At 41.4% G+C, this 24289-nt stretch overlaps 1 protein-coding gene across 9 annotated transcripts in view; it reads right to left on the minus strand.

Moving 5' to 3' along the window:
* Window positions 1-419: 419 nt before the first annotated feature.
* The window catches only part of CADM1 (cell adhesion molecule 1), a 180863-nt gene continuing 156993 nt past the window's right edge, over window positions 420-24289 (minus strand). For 2 of the 9 annotated variants that reach the window (XM_040534123.1, XM_040534126.1), the window contains exons 9-13: window positions 20469-20501; window positions 14090-14143; window positions 11894-11974; window positions 3263-3394; window positions 420-2257 (exon numbers count right to left, since the gene is read on the minus strand). In XM_040534123.1, the coding sequence (XP_040390057.1) occupies window positions 2139-2257; window positions 3263-3394; window positions 11894-11974; window positions 14090-14143; window positions 20469-20501 (419 nt within the window). In that variant the 3' untranslated portion in view covers window positions 420-2138. The remainder of the gene's footprint in view (window positions 2258-3262; window positions 3395-11893; window positions 11975-14089; window positions 14144-20468; window positions 20502-24289) is intronic. The other 7 variants (XM_040534129.1, XM_040534127.1, XM_040534128.1 and 4 more) reach the window with 4 other exon arrangements.

The raw sequence follows: 24289 nt of genomic DNA on the forward strand, positions 1-24289 counted from the left end.
TACATTTCAAACAGTGCACTGTATACTGAAGAAAAAATACATAAACCAATATACAACTAAAATTCGTAATTTCCTGTTTTTTTACTCTTTTTTTTTCCAATGTGTGGGGCCGAAATTTTGCAATCTACCTGAGACGGAAAACACCAATCAAAACACATGAACCTGAGACATGTCAACATTTTAAGTCAAAGTTACATCGGTAACACTGCACTACTGTACACTTTCAAAACAAAGATGGGCTGTTCGAAAACAGGATGCCAATTCCGTGATCAATGAGTAAAAAAGCCCCCCCGAACTCTAACATGCTGAATGCTTCTCACCATGGTGTGATTTGGCAATGGTGCTGAAGGCTCAGAAAAGAGCTGCGCTCCACAAAATTTGCTCAGAAAAAAGCTATTCCTGTGAGTTTCTTTTTCTCGTATAAAGGGGAAAGACAGACTACTGCTTGAGAATGGGCTTGTCTATTTTCATGCTGTCCCATTCCCAACAGACTCCTGCGTCATAATGGTTCTGCCAAAAACAATTAAAAAAACACACACAAAAATGATCCTCCCAACCCCCTAAAAAAAAGTTGACGCTAAGATTAATGTTTCCCTTAAATAAATCAGCATACATGTTCCACATAAACACAGTAAAAAAAAAGTCTCTCTCAAAATCCAAGATTACTCACCAAAAACAAGTCAGCATATATAACTTTAAAACCGTCTTCTCATTGTGATTTGCTATCTGTCACAATTCTAATTTACCTAAATTCTTCTTTTTTACCTATGGCTTTATAAGTCAGTTAGCACACTAATTTTAATGCAAATTCCCACGTTTTACTTATCTGATAAAAAAGGCAGTTGTACCTGTCCAGTTGCTCCAGGTTTCGGATCTAACACATGCGGAAGGTGAGGCGTTTTCAGTCGCTGTGCCCCACGGCTGCTGCCGTGCAGGGACAGGGACAGGGACAGGGGTGCGTGGCTGGCAGCTCTGAGGCAGGAGCAGGGGTGGGAGGCAGCCGGACATCAGCCAGCACAGCCCGGCCCTGGCCGCCTGCACCTGGACCAGGCTGGGGGCCGGGAGCTCGCAGGTCCCAGAGGACAAACGCACGCCTGAGCACCGGTCCTCACTGCCTTCCCTGGCACAAGGCAAACGGAGGGGAAAAGAATACAAAAACTGCTCGTTTGCAGCCTTCTGCTCCCCAGGGGGGCTTTTCCTTTTCTAGCAATTTAGGGAGAAGTCAGGCCAATCGGGACAGTGTGACAGAACGGTTTGCAACAAAAATAATCCGAGCAGAAATCCCACCTCTGCCCCTCCGCAGGCCAGATCCTGCCACCCCGGAGCCAGCTGGGCAGCAGGAGGAGCCCTGGCTGGGAGTGGGACATGGGCACGGGCACACGGGTTGGGGCCACGCCGCGACACATCTGGCATGCGGACCCCCTGTCACGCTGCTCTGCAGCCGGGCAGCGCGTTTTCTGGGTTGCAGGCTATTTTCTAGTCTCCACCATCTAAAGCATTTGAAACATGGGCAGCCACAAACAGGTTCTCATCGTTTGTTTATCCAAGCCTTTACGACAATAGAGAAAATGGAATATGGGTACACTGAATTGCAAACTATGAGATCTAAAATGTGCTGGTTCTCCTCCGATGAGACCGAGTTCCAAACAGAAAACAGTGAAGATAAAAAGAAAGAAAAATACCTTAAAAAGAAACCAACCTATTCCAAGGGGTCCCAGCAGGCAACTCCAGAAACAGAGGACAGAATGGGAAACAAAGAACCACAGAAATCCGAAGAGAACTAACGCACAGAAGCCCCTCTTCTTCCCAGCCTCCCCCCCAACCCAAACAAACAGAAATAAAACAAGGCACAGAATCTTCTGCAAATGACTTCACTAAACTAAATCCAAGCTGGACTTGGCCAAAAAAATAAAACCCAAACAAACTGAGGTGTCAAACAGCAGAGTGTACTTTACGAAGAATATTTTTACACAGCAAATCCCGGACCCTCCCAGTCTCACAACTCTCCACCCATTTGCGTTTTTCTTTAAAAAAAAAGACACAAGCTGGTTGCAACTTCCAATATCACTGTCTCTTTAGCGTTTAAATAGGGCCAGTAACCGTCCACGGTTGGACACCTCATTGAAACCAGGGCTGCTCTAGATGAAGTACTCTTTCTTTTCTTCAGAGTTGTTTTGTCCTCCTTCTGCATTGATGATAGCTGTGTCTGCGTCCGCTGCATCATCTGCTCCTTTGGCTTCATGAGTGAAGTATGTACCTGAAAACGAAGTGGTAAGGTCTGTGACATCGCGAGCGAGAGAGCGACAAAGCCACAAGCAGGAGGGGAAATCAATGCCACAGGAAAGAAATGGAGCCTGAGTGCAGGTCCCACGCAGCTGCGACTTGGGACTGTGCAGCTGTGATGTTATCAAGGAGCACTACACCACAAACCCCACGGCGTGGGGACAGAGGTTTCTCCAGTTCTGCCTGGGGCACCCAGATGTGCAACTCCTGCTTGCTTCAAGAGGAGCTGGGCATTTTTAACCTGCATTTCCCATGGAAGTGCAAAGAGAGGGCACAGGAAAGCAACGCCACGGCAAGCAGTGGGGCTGATGCTGCCCCGCGTCCCACCGCAGCGTTCGCTGCCGCCAGCTGCAGGCTGTGCGGTCACGTCCCCATGCAGACGTGATGGTGTGCTCTTCTCCATGGTGTCATAGTGCAGAGAAGAAACTAGGTGACACAGTGATTTTACCCTTCAAATGTCAGTAAAATCGTGTTTTAAACACTTAAAGGAAAGGCATCTTTCATATTCCCGTTCTCTCTCCCCTAATGTGCCTTAGTTGTTTTTTTCCTCTCTGCTTTCTCTTCTCTTCTCTGCATTATTCTTTCCATCCTGGCTGGGGTCTCAACCAGCTCGTCATTATTCTAACAGCTTTCCCAAATCCACTAAATAAAAGCTGCTAACAGTGGATCCTTTTGTGCAAACACCTGCCTGCATACACAGGGACTGGAATGGTCACGTCACTGTGGGTGGGTTCAGCCTTACACTGGAAGTTGTAAGAAGTTCCCAGGATGGACATTTACATTTTACAATGTAAACCACAAAACCAAGACGCTGGCATGTACGTACCAGCTCAGGTCAATTAGGTTTTGTAGTAAGACTTCCAAATTTCAGTTTTAGCCTGTGTACGGAGCACACCTAGAGCAGCACTGCTGACTGCAAGCTTCAGAAGTGACAGACGTACCAAATCCATTCATTTTTCAGTTTCAGTCTTTGTCTTACCTTTATGCCTTGCAAAATATCGCCCTAAAATGATGAGCAGGCAAAGCATGGCAAATACGACCACGGCCACAACACCACCAACGACTGCATGGTCCACGCTCCTTATTGACCCCTCCTCACCTGCACGAGAATCTGTTGAGATTAGAAGAGGAATAAGAATTCGGGACTTATTATGACACAATCTGAAGGTTTTGGCTGCAGCTGCCCTCAAGATTGGAAAAGACACCCTTTTGCTTTCAAAAGGAAAAGGGATAAAGCATCGAGCTATCTCGACAGATGAGTTCAGGCAGAGGAGCAGGCAGGCTGCCCAAGGCTGAACTGATCTGGCCGATCAACTTGCAAGGTATCTTCTGCTATAAGCAGCAGCACTACTACTATGCACGGGGAAGACAGCTGGGATAGGGGAAGGGAGAGGAGATGTGCAATCATTGGTGGACACGTGTTTTTGGAAATTTCCCTAGAATACTCCCCAAATTTCAATCCTCCTGGGGAGCTGGGGGGAGGGGGGGGGGGCACAGAGAATAGCAGTAGAATGCTATATGGAAATACGAATCATTAGCTTTAGAGAAAGATCATTAAACAAGTGCCCTGGTGACACATTTTAATATCAGCCCAAAAACCTCTACAACCACAAAACAATTAACTGAGCTTTGTAAATGTGTTTACATCCCTCTTCTCCCCCAACCCAAGAACTCAAAGATTACATAATTAAGAACGACCTTTTCTGTTCATTACAGTTCATGACGTCTTAAGACGCAAAACTCTTAATCCAAACTATAAAAACCTCTTCAAATGCAGACAGTAAGCAATAATTGTGTATTGCCTCCAACTGCTTTATTTTATTTATTAAACACCTCACCATGCAATTAGTTTTCTTTTATAAGCATCTCTCCCTTAGGATGCCGTCACTGGGAGAGGAATGACTTATTTGGCTGAGGAACAACTCTGAAATGAACCCTGAATGAGCTATGGCCATGTAAAAAGAATGTATAGCAGTGTAAACAATTTTAATTTAAGAACGCAGCTACATCAACCCTTGCTGCAATTCTAATGGCAACTGAGATTTATAACATAGTAAAAAACAATTATTCTCCCGTTGATTAATACATTAACATTTTGGAATAGAAGCTCAACCATTGTCTCTATTTATTTATTTATTTATTTTTTATTGAGTCAAGTGCGACACCTCCATTAAAATGATTTACTAGCCATACCTTACAATTTAAGCATAGCAGCAACAGAAACGGTAAAAATCTTTTAACTTTACATGATTTGTGAAGTCATATGTGAAGGATTTACCATTTAAATCTTTCACTACAAGAAGCACATGGCCTATAAATCTGCCCTGCATGCAGTTGCCCAGACACCTAAGAGAAATGCATTTTACTAGGAAGACTGAGAGTGCAAATTCAAGTCAATTTTTAAGAAAGATTTATCCCCGTCTCTCTCCAAAGAACAGAGCAAATCTCTGAAGCCTCCACCTCTAATAATATTTGAAGTTTATCGATCAAGTGTACAGATCCGTGACAGCTAAAGGTAATGGTGCTCTTTTGAGCTGAAACCTGATACAATGCTTTCAAGCAGGAGCCCAGGATTTACACTTTCTATCGATATTTCCAATTCTGTTCTAAGATTAAGTACTAAGGGATGTAAGTAAATAACTCGTGACTGAGACTGTATAGTACACTTTAATTAAAACAATTTAAGAAAAAAACTTAGAGCATTTTTTCAAGTAACTTTTAAAAGTAGCAGCTTTGGCATAGGCAGTGGGATGCCTGGGTTTAATTTTGCCAAGGTTTGGTGCATATTAAGGGAAAAAACAAAATATTACCTACTAGCACAACAATGAGAGAATTCCTTTCAGCAATTTATCTAACAAGATAAACTAAGGGTGGCAGAAAAGATACCACTTTAAATCAGAAGCGTTTGCTTCCACATCATCTAAAGTCAGGTCATTTAACTGTGGTAGGAGCACACCAGGGAAATCTGAGAGCACATTAAAACCTGGTGTTCAGTAAAGTGCATACCAATGGCACACACATCATGGCCAAATTATTTTGTAGAAATTCATGATTAGAAAAAATGAGATACAAAAAGTGAAACAAACTTCCCTCTTACGTTGTAATGACAAAGTGCACTCAAAGGACAAAACCTAATTGCAAAACAACCCATAAAATACCTTACTCTGTTGAAAAGGTATGCACATAGCTCTCTCAATGAGGAGAATTAACTGATCTTGAACTGTCGACAGTTCCACATCCAATGAAAATTACTGTCTTTGAAGTCAATTATTCCCAGCTTTCTGATGAAGAAAAATAACAGTAAGTATTTAAGAAAATGGTACACGTCCTGGAACCACTACGCAAGGATTTCTAGTTGCTGTGGCAAACTGCCAGAACAAGCCGCCTCTAAGAAGGTACTTTTTTTTCTTCTTTTTCTAAATAATCTTCAGTAGGAACAGACTGTATCATAAGCACTTCCCAGCATTTGCTGCTTTGGCAAGAAGCAGAATATCCCTGCTTGTTGATGGGAAAGATGCCCATGAAAGCACTGCAGCGTGCCAAGTAGACAGCCTCACTTGGGAAGAGACGCCGTTGTCTGTCTGGAATAGCAGCTAGGGGAAAACCAGAGGACCAGGGTGCTCTAGGTAGCGGGCACTCAAACCGAAGTCTCCTCGTTGCAGCTTTGGACAAGTTGCTGCTGCAGACATGCTGCGCCCTGCTTTAACGAGATGACAAACACGTCTGTTTGTCTGCACAGTGCCCGGCAGCACGCGAGGCTGACCTCCCTCCTGCGCTGCAGCAGGTGCTGAGCACCAAGGTATGCGAGGCTGCACTAAAGGCAAGAGGGAAGCATCCCAAGCTGCAGGATGAATGTCTTGTTGGCCTTTGGAACAGCTGAGCAGAATAAATGCACTGAGTTATGGCTCTATAATGTGTCTAGAGCAGGATTTTGCATCGAGGTGCATTTTTTTCTTAATGTAATTAAGAGAGTTCTGCACCCATGAAACCTGAACGCCAGTTGGTGCACCTCATCCTTGCAACGCCAGCCTCAAGGCGGTTATACTGAATTTGCAGAGCTGCAGAGAATCGGGCCTCTGTTACTTGGAGTGCTGTGCTAAAGCCTTACGCTTGACAGATCCTTTGCAGTTTCTACTCAATTTGCAATTAAGTCAAGAGCAGGGAGTCAGCAATTCCTTGAGAAGGGACAGTTTCGGCCAGAAGAGTTTATTAATTATGAGTTTTTCTACTGGGACATGCACAGCCATTTTCCTGAAGTATTTCTGTTAAAAACATGGCAAAGTGCAAACTGCAAGCTTGTTTTATTAGGTACACTGCTAAATACCTTTGTCTTCAACTTTACAAACAAAGTAAAAATTAAATATGTACTGAGGATGTCTAGTGGTTGCAAACCATCTGATACCCGAGTCTGTGAGGCGGTTGACAGTGTACTTTTGACTTTAAAGATAACATATTTATGTTTATATATTAATTATCAAAGTGAAAGGAATGGCTCTTCATCTCTAATTGCAAATGTGCTGGATGAAACATGCTGGAACTCTGTTTAAAAATAAATATGCCATATTTAGAGGCACTAAAACACTTGTACTTATCAAAATTAATTCCTCTTCCTGTCTTTTCTGTGTTGCATCAATTTGTTCTCCAAACAAAATAGGTAAAAAATCAATTTTTTGAAAACTGAAGCCTACTGTTGAAATGGAAGAAAACTATTGTTTTCTTCTTCTTAAACATAAAATTAAGAACAAGATAGTAGAAATCTAGGAGTCCACGTGCTCTGGGGCTCACAGGGGTTTCTACTTCTTTGCTTTTGCTTTTTCAGGATGGTGCTTGCCATACAAGCTCACCTGCCTAGGCACCACCTGCACCAGATCAGAAGGCTGCTGCAGGAACTACTTGAAGCTTTGGGATAACACGGCCAGAAATTTCCGCAGGTCCTGCAGGCAAGCTGGTTCCTTCGACCTTTGCTTCTGCAGTGTGTTTATGAGTGGGATTTTCCAGAAGACCTTGCCTGGTGGCAGTACTGTTTCTGTTTAGTTTCTTAACTCTCTAAAGATGATGATTTTTGTCAGCTTTCTTCCTCTTGTCCTTCCATCCTCATCTGCTTCAGCTGTCCCTCTTTCCTAGCCGTATTTGCACGCTGCTCTCCCACTATCCACTTTTAATAACGACTCACAAATAATCGACTGCCTTCTGTAATGCTGACCAGCCCCCTACCCCCACCAGAACAGCCACAAGAAAGAGCCTCTGAAGAACCTGGGAGACCAGGGTCTGCAGTGCCCACGGCAAAGCCAGTGATGCTGACACCACTGTTACACCTTTCCTGTGGTTAGGTATTTTTCTTTCAACATCCCATCTAAACCCTGAATACTTCAGTTAAGCCCCGCGGTGCCTAGCACAGTGGCTGCTACCCAGTGTGAACAGAGTTCTGCCTATGAATGTGGAAGGTAAGACAAAGCCGGCGGCTGAGAGCTGCCCCGCGACAGATCCCATCTCCAGCAATCCTGGACGCTACTATAGGCAAATCGATCTGTATGCTGCAAGCATACAGATACCTGTTTAATTTTCTGTAAGCACCTCGCTTCAGAATATTCTCATGCGAGGTGGGAACGCAGCCAGCCTTCCAATATGCTTGCTAACCCCTGTAACAGGGACACGAGCCTGCAGCTGCTCCAGCCAGGCTTCGCAGACAGCAGCTGCTGCAGCAGGAGCCTGGCACCGAACCACGCGCCCCCGTCCCAGCCCTCCCCCTGGCAGAGGGGGCTCCGGGGAAGAAACGGGCTTACTCCAGCAGCAACGCTGGAGTTGGGTATTATTTCATACTGAGTAAGCATCAATATTTGGCGTTACTCATTATTTCTTTGGTAATAAAAAAAAAATGTTCCGACTACGGAGCAGACAATAATTCTCCAAATTTCTACCAAGACAGACAAACTTGACCTTAAAAACTGGAATCTGCTTTGAAATGCTGTCTCCAATTCACAAAATCTATTCCTGCTTCATATCTATGATTAAAAAAAGAAATCACAACTTTATTACTGAAGAGGGAACAGACTAGATGGCAGGAACTGACAAAATGCCACATTATTTGCTAATCCTAATATGTTATTCTTCCTTAAGATTTGCTTCTCTCAGCACCAATTCAATTATAGATGCTACAAATCCTTCTGACATTTAATTCCCTCTTGTCAGAGAGTAGTAAATGTATACATGCCGAGCTTTCCCATTAAGATGTTAATATATATTGGAGCATGCTGGCCTTTAAATCGAATAGTCAGAATTTTTCTGCTATGGCTTTGTTTCCGTTTTGCTTGTGTTTTCTTGAGAGTGAGAGTGGAAGGAAGGGAGATACGCAGGAAGGGAAGAAACAAGTCAACATACAGACATTTGCAGCATGTTATGAACAACATGCACAACTATTTTGCTACTCTGCAGCTACTCTACACCTCAGCTGAACCAAATTCCATAGGGTGGTGTTTTGGATTATATCAAAGCACCTTAAAGGAAAACTGCAGTGATAATGGTACAGTCTACTTAGAACAACTTGATATACACAGAAAAAAAATCAATTTATTTTTTTTTAAACTACTGTGTTGCTCCCTTGAGAGAATAGTATGATTGTGTCCTGCATTAGGGGGATGCCATAATTTTATCTAATGTAGCATTGAACTTCTCTGCATGAGATGCAGCACAATACACAGCAGCAGAGAGCACTGTAGTCCCATTTAAAATTGTGGCCAATAAGAAACTTTGGTAGCTTTAAATTATTTGTTGTTTATTATTTTAACCAACTGCTACTTTAATCAACAAAAAGAAATCAAAAAAAAAACAACTGAAGTTTTCCTTTAAACAGAAAGTATAATTCACGAAACACTACACACAGAGAAAGTAAACGCACTTTTGGACTGGTTCCTATTTGACACCCTACTAACTCATGTAATTTAAAATTTTTAGAGTCCTGAGCCAATCCGATTAAACATGTAGCAGCACACCCACGGCAGACTGCAGGCTGCACAACTTCAGTTCACATCGCTCACCTTTTTCTTGCCTAAAGGACAAACCCACACTGGTCTCAGTTTTACCTCCCGGCAGGACAAAGGCAGATGACAAAAATGACAGCGATCAGCCCCAATATCTGATCATGGAAAATGACTCAGGGAAGTGGTAACAAGGAACCCAAACGAGATGTTTATGCTGCTAATTTCCCATGTAAATGTTCTCAGCTGACATCCATATTTTAAACCCATAGAATCTTAGTTGTTACGTATTTATTTTTGTGCAAGGGGAGACACTTTAAAATAAGTGTATTAATGATCTCAAATTCTCTAATATTTTTGCAGAAGTAATTGTTAAAAAATTTATCACTTACTGCAGCCTCAAGAACATGAAAAAGTGCTGGCAGATTTTAATGGTAATATCCTAAAAATGTGGGTTAAGCACCTACAGCAAGGTTTAGCATATGGAAGACTTTTCTCCTCCCAACCACTCCACAAAAAGGTTCCATTAAATTCTGTTTTTAATGAGGCTTTAAATATATATATATATTTATATATATATACATACATGGACATTCATGTGTATTCCTGCTCTTGCTTTTTATAAGTGGCAACATCTCAAGATTAAGAGAAAGGACTAGATCAGATCTGACTCTACCAGCTAGTATTTTAAATATCAATTACATAGGAGTTAAAAGCTTTGGACCTACAAGGAATGAATCACTTTATTGCTAAAGCCTGCGGAAGAGGTGAAAAACTCCCAAGTGACTTGACTTCAGTCTCACCAGCAGCACAGAAGGTCTGCAGGTCACCTCCAGCACAGAGCCAGTTGCTCACATTTCCCACTAGCACAATTTCTGCTATTATTATTGCTTTGAACAGTGTATCTCACTGTTTTCCCAGTGTGCTCCAGCACGGCTTCTGATTAAGGCTCCATTTATTTAAATACCAGAGGCACGATATAAGCAAGCTCCTGGAGATATAGCCTATCCCACTCTGACTCAGGAAACTGAGAATTTTGATCTGTTTCATTTTGTGACATTTTGGGGGGTATCCCTGAACAGCTCTGAACTTGTTCTATGATTGTTTGTGCTATAAAAGCAGAAAATTGCTAGAGTTCTTCACCAACATATAGTATAGGTATTAATTTTGGCATATTTGGATTTATTGCTGTACTCCTACAAGAATGTCTCTTATTTCTTGGTGAAAATTAATTTCAAGCTACTGATGTAGCACAACATAGGTTGCGTTTGTGTGCACATATGTACATGTGTGTACAACGTACATATAAACAGCTGCAGTGCTTCCTAGATGCAATATCTGCATCACATTAGGGAAAAGAAAACCTAAATCAATTTCTTTCAAGAATTCCTAACTTATCAATCTTTTCTTCTTCCTGTTAAGTTTATGACACAATTAAAACACCAAAATGATGCAGGCTTCCACACTTCTCTACTGGTCATGATTTAGGTGCAATGACCTTAAGTCACTCGTGTGCTTCTGAAATATTGATAAACCAACTATTCCTCTTTCCTAATACAAAGAAAACTTAAAAGGAAGTTAGCAATAACATTTTGCCACTGAATTTTCTTTTGATGAATAGCTGGTTAATCCTTTTGTAGAATGGAATTTTTGACATCATGGAACATTACTAAAATTTGGGGTTGGCAGGCAGGGGTGCTGGTGGGCAGAGCAGCGGGAAGAACAGGCTGTCATTATTTCAGAAACACTTTAAAATCTTCATCTACAATCTGGGAGGACAGTAATCACTACCTGTATGACAGGACGAACAATAATATTATTCATTACTATAGTCCAGCATTAAGTGTGCTACCCCTACTCTAATTTATTGATGGACTGTTAAAGAGTAGTGTTAACCTGTTCATCGTATTGTAATTGAATTTTGTCTAATTTATGCTAGAGAAATTCAAGGAGTTCATCCTTCTTCAATCAATAAGCTCCTCTTCAGTGACCCATTTCAAGATCGCTTCATAAAAAATAATGCATTTTGTTTTAATAAATTTAATCACTATGACAGGTGCTCAATGTTTATTGGTTGTTTCTTCAGACTTCTCTCTGCTAGAAAATGGAGCCACACTTACAATCAATAGTAATTGATTAATCAGCATCCCCCTTGAACAAAGGTGCTAATCAGGTTTTGATTAGTTAATCAAACCAGATGTAAAGGCTACACAGGTCTTTCTTGATTGTTCAATGTTTTACAAGATGTGTATCAACACTGCTGAGCAAAACAAGAAGACCAGAATGTACCTGAGGGGACTGAAAATACTCAGGTATGGAATTAGATTAACTGGATTACTGCAATCATAGCACACAGCAGCATATATATTTATATATGTGTTCGTGTGTGTATACATACATACACACCAGTACATAGCAGTTTGGACTGGTGATACACAGCACTGCAGGGAACGTCTCTGTAACACCACTAGGTTGAAAAAGCGCTGCAGTAGAGTAAGAAGTCAATCTGTGCTGCAGAAGTGCAAGACAAACTGTCTCTGCACTGTTCTTCTACGTTACGAACAAAAGGTCTGTGAGTGGTATGGACACACACAGCTCAACCAGCAAAAGTTAACACGACACTGGAAACTAGCTACCTGGATGCAAGGCAACAGACGCATTACTTAATTGTACAGTTGGCAGAGCCTCCGTTGAAGCATTTAGCAGGACACGAGTACCTGAAACGAACAGCACACTGAGCAAACACTGCAGCAGGACCAACACATTCAGTTTTACCACGTCTCAGCAGCGTGCCACCCCTCAGAGGGCTGAGCTGGAGCCCGGGCGCTGCAGGGCAGGCTCCAGTGCCCTGGGGGCAGAGGGGTCGGAGCCGATCCCGGAGTGGAGGTGGGAGGCAGCGCTTCACATGGAGAGCTGGCTCAGCACTCACCTGTGCTACCCGTCTGACAGCTCAAATTTGCTGACACCAGTCCACAAATGGGATCCTATGTCAGTTTCTCAGGAGTCTGGGCATGAGTTATATGATGGAGGGCAGAGTTTTGGTCATAGCAGAGAACGGTGCAGGGCTGGTTCTCTACTTCCCAGTAATACTGGTAGGTTTGACTTGGTAGAGTCACCCTTTGGTCATACACAAACAACTTAGATAGCGACAAACAAAATTTTGAAATTCCTGGGAAAAAAAATCAGTCGTCAAAACTGATGCTCCAAAATGGGTGTATGTTAGTGCACAAAGGGTGCTCGCTCACCTGCTCAGTACAGCCAGCAGTTGTGCTTGCACTGCTTTGTGGAAAATCTGAAGCAAATTTTGACTTATATTTAAGATTCACAAAAATAGAAAAGTTAAAGTATACTGTCAGAAAGACATACTAGCCATTCAACACATCCACAACTTTCTGAAAAAAGAGAATGTGTTGCTGACTGCACTGCAAGGGTAACAGCAAAATTCAACAACGTCACCCCCCGCCGCCCCCCGCAGTCAGTACTGTCACCTCTCAATGGCATGCTACACTTAATTTGTGCTGCTACCAAAAGCTGAGAAAGATTCACTTAAGGGAAAGACAGGACTGCTAGCAGACACCCATTTTGAGGAATTCCTTTGTGGAATTGTTTCCCGTTCTTCTGTTCATTCACCAAAATGTGTATTTTCTTTAAAAAATACAAATAAAAAAATAAAGCTTATCAGAGCAAAACAGTTACTTTCCATCCACACAGTGATATTTAACAGACACCTAGTGCTTCTTACCTATGAGATCTGGCCCAGGCCTGCAACAATAATTATTAGTATTGCTCAGGTGTTAGAATACATATTGAATTAATCAATCATTTCTAACCTCTTGGCCAAAGCATACCTATAGTAGCTTGCAGGAAGAGATGCTGCTGGTTTGATTGGGTTAAAGCATTTTACGGAAAAAGATGAGGGCTCAGGGCTTTGCTTTCTGGTGTTAGTTTTCGTTCACTTTGTAAACCGCAAAAGGGAATAACAGTGCTGGACCCAAACCCTCCTGGGCAAGGCTCTTTGCACGCCCCCCAAGGGCAGGGACCCTGCAGGGATGGGCGGTGGGCACCGGGTGGCTCCTGCCCTCCCACGGGGAGCTGCAGAGATTGTCTGGGAAGCGGCAGCAAACAAGGGGCTCATTTCCAAAAGCACTAAGGAAGTCTGCCAAATCACGAAGATCGGAGGTTTAGACTGTTATGACCCTTGTTTTTGAATATATCAATTGCCCCAACTCACCCACCGAGGATGCTTTTACTTTTTCATCTGAATTCAACTGAATTTGCAAGGACCAACTATAAAGATGGATTTATGCAACTTCCAGTTGCTTGTCGATAAAAAAGAGGTCCAAATCGTTGTTTTTGTCTCAGCTAATAAAACAATCACCTCCTTTTGATCTCCCACCTGAAATTCCCCTTACAAGAATTTACCAAACAGCCTAGATGTAGAGCTGGCTGCACTTGCTAAAGACAGTTTTGCACATTACAGCGTAGTTGAGTGTTTTACAAACAAAATTTCAACTCAACCATTCTCCAAATAAGTGTTACGAAAATTATTGCAAGCTACTGAGGCCACAGTAGCTGGCGCACAGCCTGAAAGGTGAACCCCACTGCTCTGAATGTGCCTCCCCCATTTTCACGTTTCACAACAGGGTGCCAATGCCCAAAAAAATGGGAGGGAAATCCCAACAGAAAACAGCGTAACTTCCAAGTTGAAGGACTGTGTGCAATTAATTGCCACACCATAGCGACTATACAATGCAAAATGGCCAAGACGCAGAAATCAGTGGAACCAGTATCTACGTAGAAGAGCAGTGCTTTACCTAGGTGCTAGCCCTTACCTGAGAGATCCCCATAGTCCAGCTCCTCTGCGGAATTTGGCAACTGAGTAAAGCCTTACAAGTAAAAACAAACTCATTTTTCTTTGTATTTCTCAAGTGACAAAAACAACACACTTAAGAACTGAGGATGAATTTCTTGGGGGAAAAAATGAGTCATTCACTTGCCATCTTCTGCTGGTTTGAGCAGAGTAACTTGTATTTCAGAATTCCAATCATTTACTTTATTACTGACAGACTGGCAGAAACATTCCTCAGTCTACACTGTTAACACACGAAACATGTAGGTGAATCAAAATCACTCATTCATAACAGCATGCAGAAACCCCCGGACTCAGTCTTTTACTCATCAAATAGGGGCAATTTCCCAATTTATTCTGGTTTGATTTAGGATATATATAGATATCAATGTAAATTTTTCTTCCAATTTTCCAGAGAAATTAAATATTTTTGGTAATGTTGACAAGCACAGCAATTTATAAATTAAAGAATATTGTGGATCACATTTCAAAACTGTAAGGCATCTGTACTTGCAGACTGCAGGCTGTACCTTTTGTAAAAAAAAATAGTCTGAAACTATTTTTTTAATTTCCTAAATTTAGTGCATTTCTGGAAAAAGTATCTGTCCTCAAAGCTGATAAAGCAGTTCGACAAGACAAACTCTTGTGACCACAAAAGGCAGACACAAAAGAGATGTTATCACTACTGGCCATTTGGAAAACTGTCAGCAAAAGCTTGAAGATTGATAAAAACCCAGATGTTTTGGGGGGAGAACTGAGAGCAGCAGCAATTCAGTGATCTGTTAATGCACTAAGTGGCAGCTAAATACACGCTCCGTGCTTGCCCAGTTTCTGGAAAATGGATCCAGTGAATGCTAACGGATGTCAATTTGAGTTCTGGGCTTATTTGCAGTACACGGTAAACCCTCTTCAAGTAAAGACTGGCCAAAAAAACCACACCTAATGTAGCTTAAATACGCTCCTGAATAATGTTGGAGAACAGGTTCCTTGTGCTTACAGGGGGTTTGGAGCACAAAGAGAATTTACCTGCAAAACGCTGGCCTTGGAGGAACAGAAATACCCCCATCCCCCGTCTACTTTTTACATTTTGGGGAGGAGGTAGCAACAGGGGGTTAGAGACGTGTTTTTGCTAGGACAAAGGCTTTCATTTAAATAACAAAGATATTAATAAAGTATAATCAATGTGCAGACTTGTCTCCTATTGGAAAGCCATAAGCAATACATATATCTCATTAAAAATAAAACTCTTTTTCAGTGATGGTGTTTAAAATATGTAATCCAGAATCTACAATCTGAATTATCTTCTAAAGCGGGAAGCCATTTAGATTAATAGCTAGAAATTTGTTTTTGCACCACTATTGGATTTCAGGGAGTTTTTACGATAACATATAAAAAAATAATTACAGTTGACTCTCAGAAGCATTGGACGTGCAAATCTGTGCTCTGCAGAACAGCCATTCAACTTTTCTCTCTCTAAAATTGCCCCTGTATAGTCTTCCCTTTCACTTACAAGGAACCACATTTTCTCAATAATGAAAAAGGGCAATGTTACATTTTTAATGAAGCAAAAAAATCTTTTTCAAAAGAAAATTTAACAATTCAACAATTCGTTTTCTACCTGCACCTGGTATACTTAAAAATGCCACTGAACAGTATCAAAATGTGTTGTGAGGCATTTTAAATGTGGTAAATTACTTCTTGATTTTTCTCATTAAACTTTCATATCAGCGATTAAAGTCCCTTCTTTTCATGTCTGATCAGAATGTATTCAAAGTCTGCTGCAACTTCTTTTAAATAAATGAAAGCTAACTTTTCACTCAGATACAATTTCCCTGTCAAATAATAAATCTTAAAAGTGTGCAACCAGCAAGCTGAGTTGCATATCCTGAAGCCTGATACAGGTGTTTAGAAAATTAAATGAACACACCATTTATTTACAGGTTTTTTGACAGAGTAATGCTTTGAACTTCTTCATAGGTTACCTCCACTTTTTAAGCAAAATATAATTTATCCTTTGTAACAAACTGTAAATAACCAATTACAGATTCCGTTTTATGTTGCATATCCTACAAGGCTGAACAAGTCTTAACATGTGCATGGATCTTTGTGATGTTTTATTCAATTGCCCCAAGGATTAGGTCTGGAAAATATATTTATAAATGTATTTACTATTAGTTGCACTTTTAAGTAGGGCATTTTTAAAAAGGAAAAAAGGCAGTTGGACAGACAGAGCTGCTTGATAATGCTAATGCAGAAAGCACTGAGGCTTTTTTTCCTTGTATGTTGTTTAATTTGGCAAGATTTGGAAGCTGACTAGTGCTCTGGCATGGCTGAGCTTTTGGCTTCAGACTCATTTTCAGAGACTGAGCACAACTGGAAAAAGCAACAAGAGCTTAACACAGAAGCGTTAAATATTTGTTTACAAAACCTTGCTAAGATCAAAAATTCATATCAGCCTTCAGGAAGTATTTCCAGCTTAGAAAATAATTTATCTGCTCTATTATGGACAATGTATTTTCTTGCAACTCTTCACTCTTGTTTGGGATGTTTTCGTAACATTGAACCTTCACTCCAGACTTCCTGCTTTGCCAGCTTCAGAAGAGATTTTTTACACCCTATCTTCTAATTAACGTTAGCAGAAGTTCTGCCTATCCTAAAACAGCAGCACCTTCCTTCTGCCTCAGGAAGGGAGCTGAAGGCAGCTTGGGGCACCCCCGGTATGGAGCCAGAGCCTGCTGCTGGGAGGAATCACCAGCTGCTGGTCCCTTTGGTGTATGCACCCAGGTGCCCAAAGACATACATGCATAACACATGTAGCAGACGTAACGCATGGCAATGGGCATTGTCCATGTGATTTAAAAATCATTAAGAAGGTTGTTTAAGCTCTTAGCTTACCATAGGGTGGGGTCAAAATTTTGGGGGAGAAACATAAAATTTGTTACTTTTGCTGTAGCAAAAGAACATCATGTATGAGGTCATGGCTGTTTTTACATATTCTACTGGTACAGGAGGCAAAAAGCGAGCTTGGTAATCTCACACAAAAACTTTCTCAGAGGGCAGCAACCCTGCAAGGCTGTGTTCCTTAGAAAGCTGTGGAGCCAGCACATTTAAGAAATCAAAAATTTGCATTTTGATTTTTAGGGGGAGGAGGGGTACAGGAGAGAAGAAAGGGAATAGGAAAAAACATTTTCCAAGTTCAGTGGTGGCAGACTTCCAGAGCCAGTGCTGCCACAGCTGCACCAACGTGTGCCCTCATTTTGACTGCGTGCAGGCAGGGAACTGTGATTTCAAAACGCACCAGTGCTTCAGCCCCACTGGCTCCCTGACACATGAAGTGCAAAAGAGAAGGGAAGGAGGGTTTAAGTTCAGTAAACCCAGTGTAGAGCAGTGCAGCAGAAGCACAAGCCTTCCTGCTGGCCATGACCATGCTGTTATTGGAGTTCTGGCAATGAACAGTGCAGAGAAAGGAGACAGTGCATCAGAAAATTTACAGTTAAACTCTCATTTTTAAACAAAAGAGTTAACAATGTTCGTGCTTTGAGTCACTCATGCATTGCTGCTGTTAACTCCATTCCATAAGAAAACAGGAATGGCAGGGGTTTTGCTACCGCTTTTACATGCATACACATACAGGACTCCTTTTCCCCCCAGTCCTCTAGGATACACTCCAAAAAATTAAATTACTCAAAAATCCTTTCCCCGATTGAAGTATTGTGCTGGTTCCACACTAGCCTTACATTTCATTTTCTTTGCTATCAATCTCTTTTTTAGGTTTGGTTTGTTGGTTGTTTTTTGGTTTGTTTTGTTTTGGTTTATTATTTTTTCTTCCCCCAATTCATTTGAAATCGTTTTTGGAGAAAATCCATTTGGCTTTAGTTCATGCCCATGCATTTCTAGTCATTCACATACATGCTCACTCCGATTGGACATTGGTAAGAACAAATGGCCAACGTACATAAACACCTGGTATACTCCATACACACTCCAGCAATACAAGCTTGGAAAGAAACCCCAGAGTCTTCGCAGGAAAAGAACCCACGAGGGCAAACACAGTGGAGTTCAGTACAAAACAGGTTGATTTTTAAGGCAGAAAAGTCTGTCAAAACTAATTTGACTAGGTTTACTTGTCATTTCAGTTGTTGATCTTACTGCAGCTGCACTCCTCCCCCACAGAGGTTAAAATATTCAGAGGCCTTCCTCGAATTAAAAACATGCTTTCTATGGCTTTCCCTGACACAAAGACGGAGAGATTCCACGAGATGGAAACCATCAGGAATTGCACTGCAGAATTAGGCCAGGGCGATGTGGCTGCGATGCTGTCTCCCCCCCTGGCTGGTGCAAGAGCTTCCCGGCCTGACCTCAGGGAGAATCAGATTCTCATGGGCTTTTCCCCGGAGCAGCCGCAGTTATCCACAGATTAAGGGGACTTGTGTGTCAGAAAAGGCTTCCCAAGACATACAGAAACGATGTCAGAAGTCAGGCTAATATCAAAACCATCCGACCCTTCCCACGTGTAAGAATCAATCCCTGTACACGTGGATTTCTAGTGCTGAAAAAACCAGAAAGATGTGAATTTGTACTATTTTCTGATAGCGCAGTCCTCTTTGTTATTTTGCCTGAACGTTCTACCTTTTCTTAGCAAATCCTGGCACCAAATGCACGGTTATCTCAGCTGAACTGAAGTACTGCGGCGGTGAGCACCCTGTGCCCACAGCGCCCACCTTTCAGCATGGCACTGCAAGGGCTGGCCAAAAGCTGATGGAAGAAACCCCTCCCCGTGTGGCCCCTGAGGGGCTGGGAAGAGCAACTCAAGCTGATTCAACTGACAGGATTTTGGTAGCACAGCAGGATCTCAGGGGCTTCTCAAGCTCCACTACTGCGGTAAGTGCTTTAGTAGATCAACCACCTTTAATTTCTATTGCCATGGAAAACAGCCTCACCTACATGAAAAATGCTAAATTGTTTATCTATATTTTCCTGTAACATCAGTTACCTAAAGCTAACAAGTCCTTTTTTAAGTTGTTATTTAATTCAGCTATGGTACCATGTTCATTGTCTTTCACTGCCTTTAAGGCCTTCTTCAGGACTTTCCCCGGGGTGATGATTGGGTTATTAACGTTTTTGCCTTCATCTGACTTTCACAGGCATTAGTGTAGAGTGTGATGAGATGTCACTTGGGACTTTTATTACCTTGCCATGACTTCCATGGCAGTAGCTACAAACTTACTGATATTGAATCTTGACATTATACAAAATGTATATGGGGAGATCAGCAATGTATAGAAAACAGAAGTATGTCTGAATGCCTTGAAGTTTTACATAAAGTGGAAAAATGCATCCATGTAGGTAAACTGGAAAAAGAACTGCTTTTCCCTCCATTTGGTGGGGGCAGTGCTGTTTAACCCCAACTTTACTCAGTCCTCCATCTGCCTATATTACCAGAGCTGTGCTTTGTTGGGAGAAAGCAAGAAAAAAAGATCAGCACTACAGACTTCTGGCTTATGTAATTTCATATCAGTAAGAAAAACAGTTGATTTATCAAACTTAAAAAAACTAAAATAGCAAACTCAAACATGGATTAGTCTTAATTAGAATTGTCAAAGGTTTTGGTTCTTCAGCTGAAAAGCAAGTTTGTGCCAAAGAACTGTATGCTCAACTTTCAGTCTGAAGTGACTATTTAAGCTTGCTTTAAAAATGTAGGAAGCTAAGGAAGCTGTCAAGCTGTTAGCTAGACTTCCTTGAGCAGATGAGAAGGGTTAGTTTGCTAGACTGCTATGCTGATAAGAAAGTGTTGCTATTTGTTTTTAAAATCTCCTTCTGCAGTGTAATAATGAAAACTTCCCTTCTGACCTTCAAGGCAAGGGGCTTGTCTGCCAAACTCCCACAGAATACCAAGCATGCCACTCGACTCTGGTGCACCTGCTGGAGGCCACCTCTTATAAACTTGAATTAAAAAAAAAATGCTGAAAATTTCATGCATCTCTTAAAAAATTAAATTTGAATTCATATTTTCAAAAGACAGATTTCTTTTTAATGTTTGAAATGATTACCCCAGTAATCGAGATTACTGAATAAATTATTTGCTTCCTTTGCGCTCCTCTTACACGTGTCTCATTCCTCCTGGATTTTGGGAATCGGTGGTGGCCTGGAACCACAATAACTGGCTATGAAACTCACAACTGAAATGACAAGACTAGACAGACTTTCAAGTCTTAAAAACTATGTTATATTTATGAGATCAGTCCACTTGAAACATGGTTTTCCCTTGAAGACTACATTTTCCTTTTTTTCTTCCCCTTCCCAGGCTTGTCTTGCCACTCAGCAGTGCTGAGAAATAAGATAAACAGGAATGTGATACCAACCGTGAACTGCTGGTTCTGTCGTCGCCGTTGTGTCTACACACGGGAACAGAGGATTGGAGGAAGGGAAGAAACAGGAGGAACAGCATGCAAAAAAAGGGAAAATGGAAAAAATGGAACAGATAATATATGAGCAAGCTTTCAAAGAACATTGCGTGACAAGCAATAATAAAATGAAAGGCAAAAAGCATCTGAAGTGAGTTGCACTGTTTAGAAGACATGCCTCGAGTTCAAAAGCTATGAGCCTGAGGAAAACAGTAAATTTTTATTTTTTTTTCTCCAGGACCTTGCCAGAACAATTACTGGTGGTTGCAAAGTCATGGGAACATGAGATGGGGAGAACACCAACACCAACTCTTCTGTTGGTAAGTACCAAAACAGAAGCTCAGGACCAGCACACAGAGCTCCAGCACACAGAGCTGATGCTTAGAAAATATTTTTGTTTTTACACATTCAAACATTGCCTTCACCAAAACGCTCCCTCCAGCATCCAGTCTAGGTACCTGATCACCTGGCAGGACACAGTGAACGAATCTGGTTTCAGTTTCTTCTCCTTCACAGTGTAACCCCTGAGTCCAGACCATTTGTAGAGTTGGCAAACAAATGACAAATCTCATTGCACACTAACTGCATACATGGCCTTTTTGCCTTCCTTATGCTGAACCACGTGCCCACAGGCTGCATCTCTTTTCAGTGTAAAAAAAGTTGTTCTAGAACGGACAAATGCAAGTAGATATTCCCAGTTCCTCTGATGTGAAACACGTCCTGAATTCTGGAGCTGAGTTTCACTGGGTCACACCCTCAAACTTTTTTTTTTTTTTGTGGTCAACAGTTATTTATATTATATTAATTTTTTGGGGGGTGATTGTTGGTACGAAGCTGACTTTACTCCATTGACATTGCAAGCCACGGGAAATTTCTTGGAGTTGCCAACTCAGTTTCATCTCTTCAAAGGTGTTTGGAATGTGCAATTCTACAGACTGACCCAAGGTCACAGTCTTTTCTAGACAATTCCATTCTGACAGTGCACTATGCTATTTCAGATACCATTGGGTCTGAATCACATGTCATTCATGTTATCTAGAGTCCCATTATTTAGATAATGAGAAACTCAACTCTCATCTGGTTCTACATATCCTCCTCCTGTTTGCTAGGACCTATCAGTTGCTCTTATTAGACAGACTTGTTGGCTGCTTGCTGTAATAGTCTGGCTCTTCAGAATATAACCATAACTTTGTGAATACCTATCAATACTCTTAAACTGACAATAAAGCCCAGATGTGGTAATTCACAGCAAAGACAGGGCTTCACAGAACTCTGCTTGGTTTGATGCAGGCAATGTTTAAATGAAGCGCTCTACCGCATGTTTTGCGAACTAGCCTGGAACTTCAGTTTTGTAGCAACAATGGACAATTCACATTGGTGTTTCTGCTAATTAACTGCTGTCTGGAGAACCCTAGGAAGGGTAGCCTTCCTGCACATTCAGAAAAAGCAGTGGAAAAGTGAGGACCCATTCCTTTTTAATTTAGCTGAGGACAGCCCTAGTCTGGTTTTCTGAAGCACCAATGAGGACAAGAATCATACAAGGAATACACAATGCTTACAGATACAAGGTCTACATGCTTTAATTATAAAAGCAAAACAAATAAACCCTGCACAATTTAACAAACTACACCAAAATTTGCATAACAGATTATCAAGCTGTCATTAGCCTGTTTCCACTGCCAACATATACTGTTCTCATCTTGGCAATCAAATCTAACACACACTTAAATATGCTAGCATTTGTTCTCCTGCTGGGAACTCTGGTGGAGGCTGCAAGGGAAGCCTTCCAAAGCACAGATGAGAACAAGACTGGGACTCTTCTTTGTTTCTGAGTAGCAATCCTCAAATAATGCCTCATTTTTTTAACCAAGCAAATGGTGAAGGGGAAAATGGTGGTGAAGGTGAGGGGGGAAGTTGTGTTTAGAAAGGATTATAAAACTGAGTATTAATTCCTGAGATAGCATCTTGGCATCTATAAATAGTCTCAATTTACTGTCTTCCTGAAATAAAAAAAAAAGTTATGTCAGCTTTTACACTAAATAGAAAAACTGCTGAAAGCAAACTCGTATTCACGTGCTGGAAGAGATATTAGTCAAGAAACAGTGCAAACTGGACAGTGCATCTCGCTTCCCCATCTGGGGACAGAGACCAACAGGTTACAAAAAATAAAGTTCTCAAGCAGTTGTAAGTGCGAACAAATATCCAAGTCAAACAACATGTTGGCTGCAGCTGGAATGACAAAGTTATGATTAGCAAATGGTTTGGATGATTGCAATAGGAAACACAGACCAGTTAAAGTTTAGAATGAATTGTCTGGAAGTCCAGTTCAATCCCAGAGTCTTCTTTGAGAACGATTGTAAATACACAGTGCTCCAGAGAGGAATAATCTCACGTTAAAATAAAGCAAAGGATACACTCCAACACACACACACTACTACAGCAGTTGCATTACAAAGGAGAGAAAAATTGCCATCATTGCTTTGGTAGGAAATTAATGAATATATGTAGAACTGTGCATGCGCCAAGCTCCATCGCTGTTCTGCCTTATGTAAGAAGGAATATCCCAGGCCCTGCAATGTTGCTGCTAAGACAACCCAGAATTTTAAGACAGATTGGCTAACTTTAAACCTTTTTTTTTTTTTTTTTAAAGAATCTTTATATGCCAGACCAGACATACAGAACTCCAGCAATCAGACTTCTGCCCCAGACCCTAGATGAAAAATCATCTCTCCTCTCCTCATGTATGGAGTGACAAGGAAGTACTTGATAGTTTTCTGACTTAACAAAGGTTTAGCAAAGCCAGTGAAACACTTTGCCATCACCAAAAAGCACCGTTCTGGTTGTGAGTGACAGGTGTGAACTGCAGTCACACAGTCGCACAAAGCTGATGCATATCATTTCAAATGAGTTCGTGCTGAACCAGGGCTGTTTTACAAGATGTGGCAAAGCAGAAAGGATGAAGAAAAGCAGAGAAACAAAGAAGTTCCATGTGGCACTTTTGACCTTAAGATGAAGATGAAACAGACAAGGCTTCTTTTCCTGATTTCCATCAGGAATACTCAACAAAAGTTGCTCTATGTAGAAGTATAACAAATGTAACGGTCTTTCAAAATCTACCTGTATGTAAGTTCACTAGAGGACTGATTCATAATTAAACAGGGGAGCCAAAATAGAACTGCTGGCCTCCATAAAGCTCCACTTTTCACTTAATAATGATTTCTTTTTAGCATCAGTGGTAAGAACAGACTTTACTGTGGCCAGCTCTTGAATGAGGAGAGTAACATACACTGTGCTGTGATACAGATGGTGGCATCTGCCGAACAAGAAAACTCGGGCAACACCCAACTTTTACGCATTCACCGCTTTGTTAAGCAGCTACACAGCCACACACACATATCTGCATGCATTTATGAAATTACTGCACAAAAGCATCTGGGCAACATTTAATTGAGTTACAAGCTCCACTGTTATGCCTTCTAATTTTTTCAAATGGATTGTCTCCAACTTAAAACTGTTGGCTGAGTGTGACAGACTGGGCCTTTAAACCAGTCCGTAATTAGTCCACAGCCTTGAACAGAATGAGCACGATGGAAAAAATTAAAACCCTAGTAGCTAAATTAAATGCACAAACTTGAATGCTTATTTTCTTTTTTCAATTGAACTGCAGTGCTACAGCCTTAGAGAAACACGCTGATACATTGGAGCTTAACAACACACAGCTATCTCAAAGAGCATTATAGCAGCACCTAATCAAAATAACAGCAAAACACACATTTCAT

Source organism: Cygnus olor, chromosome 22, assembly GCF_009769625.2.
Source record: "Cygnus olor isolate bCygOlo1 chromosome 22, bCygOlo1.pri.v2, whole genome shotgun sequence".
Classification (NCBI taxonomy): Eukaryota; Metazoa; Chordata; class Aves; order Anseriformes; family Anatidae; genus Cygnus; species Cygnus olor.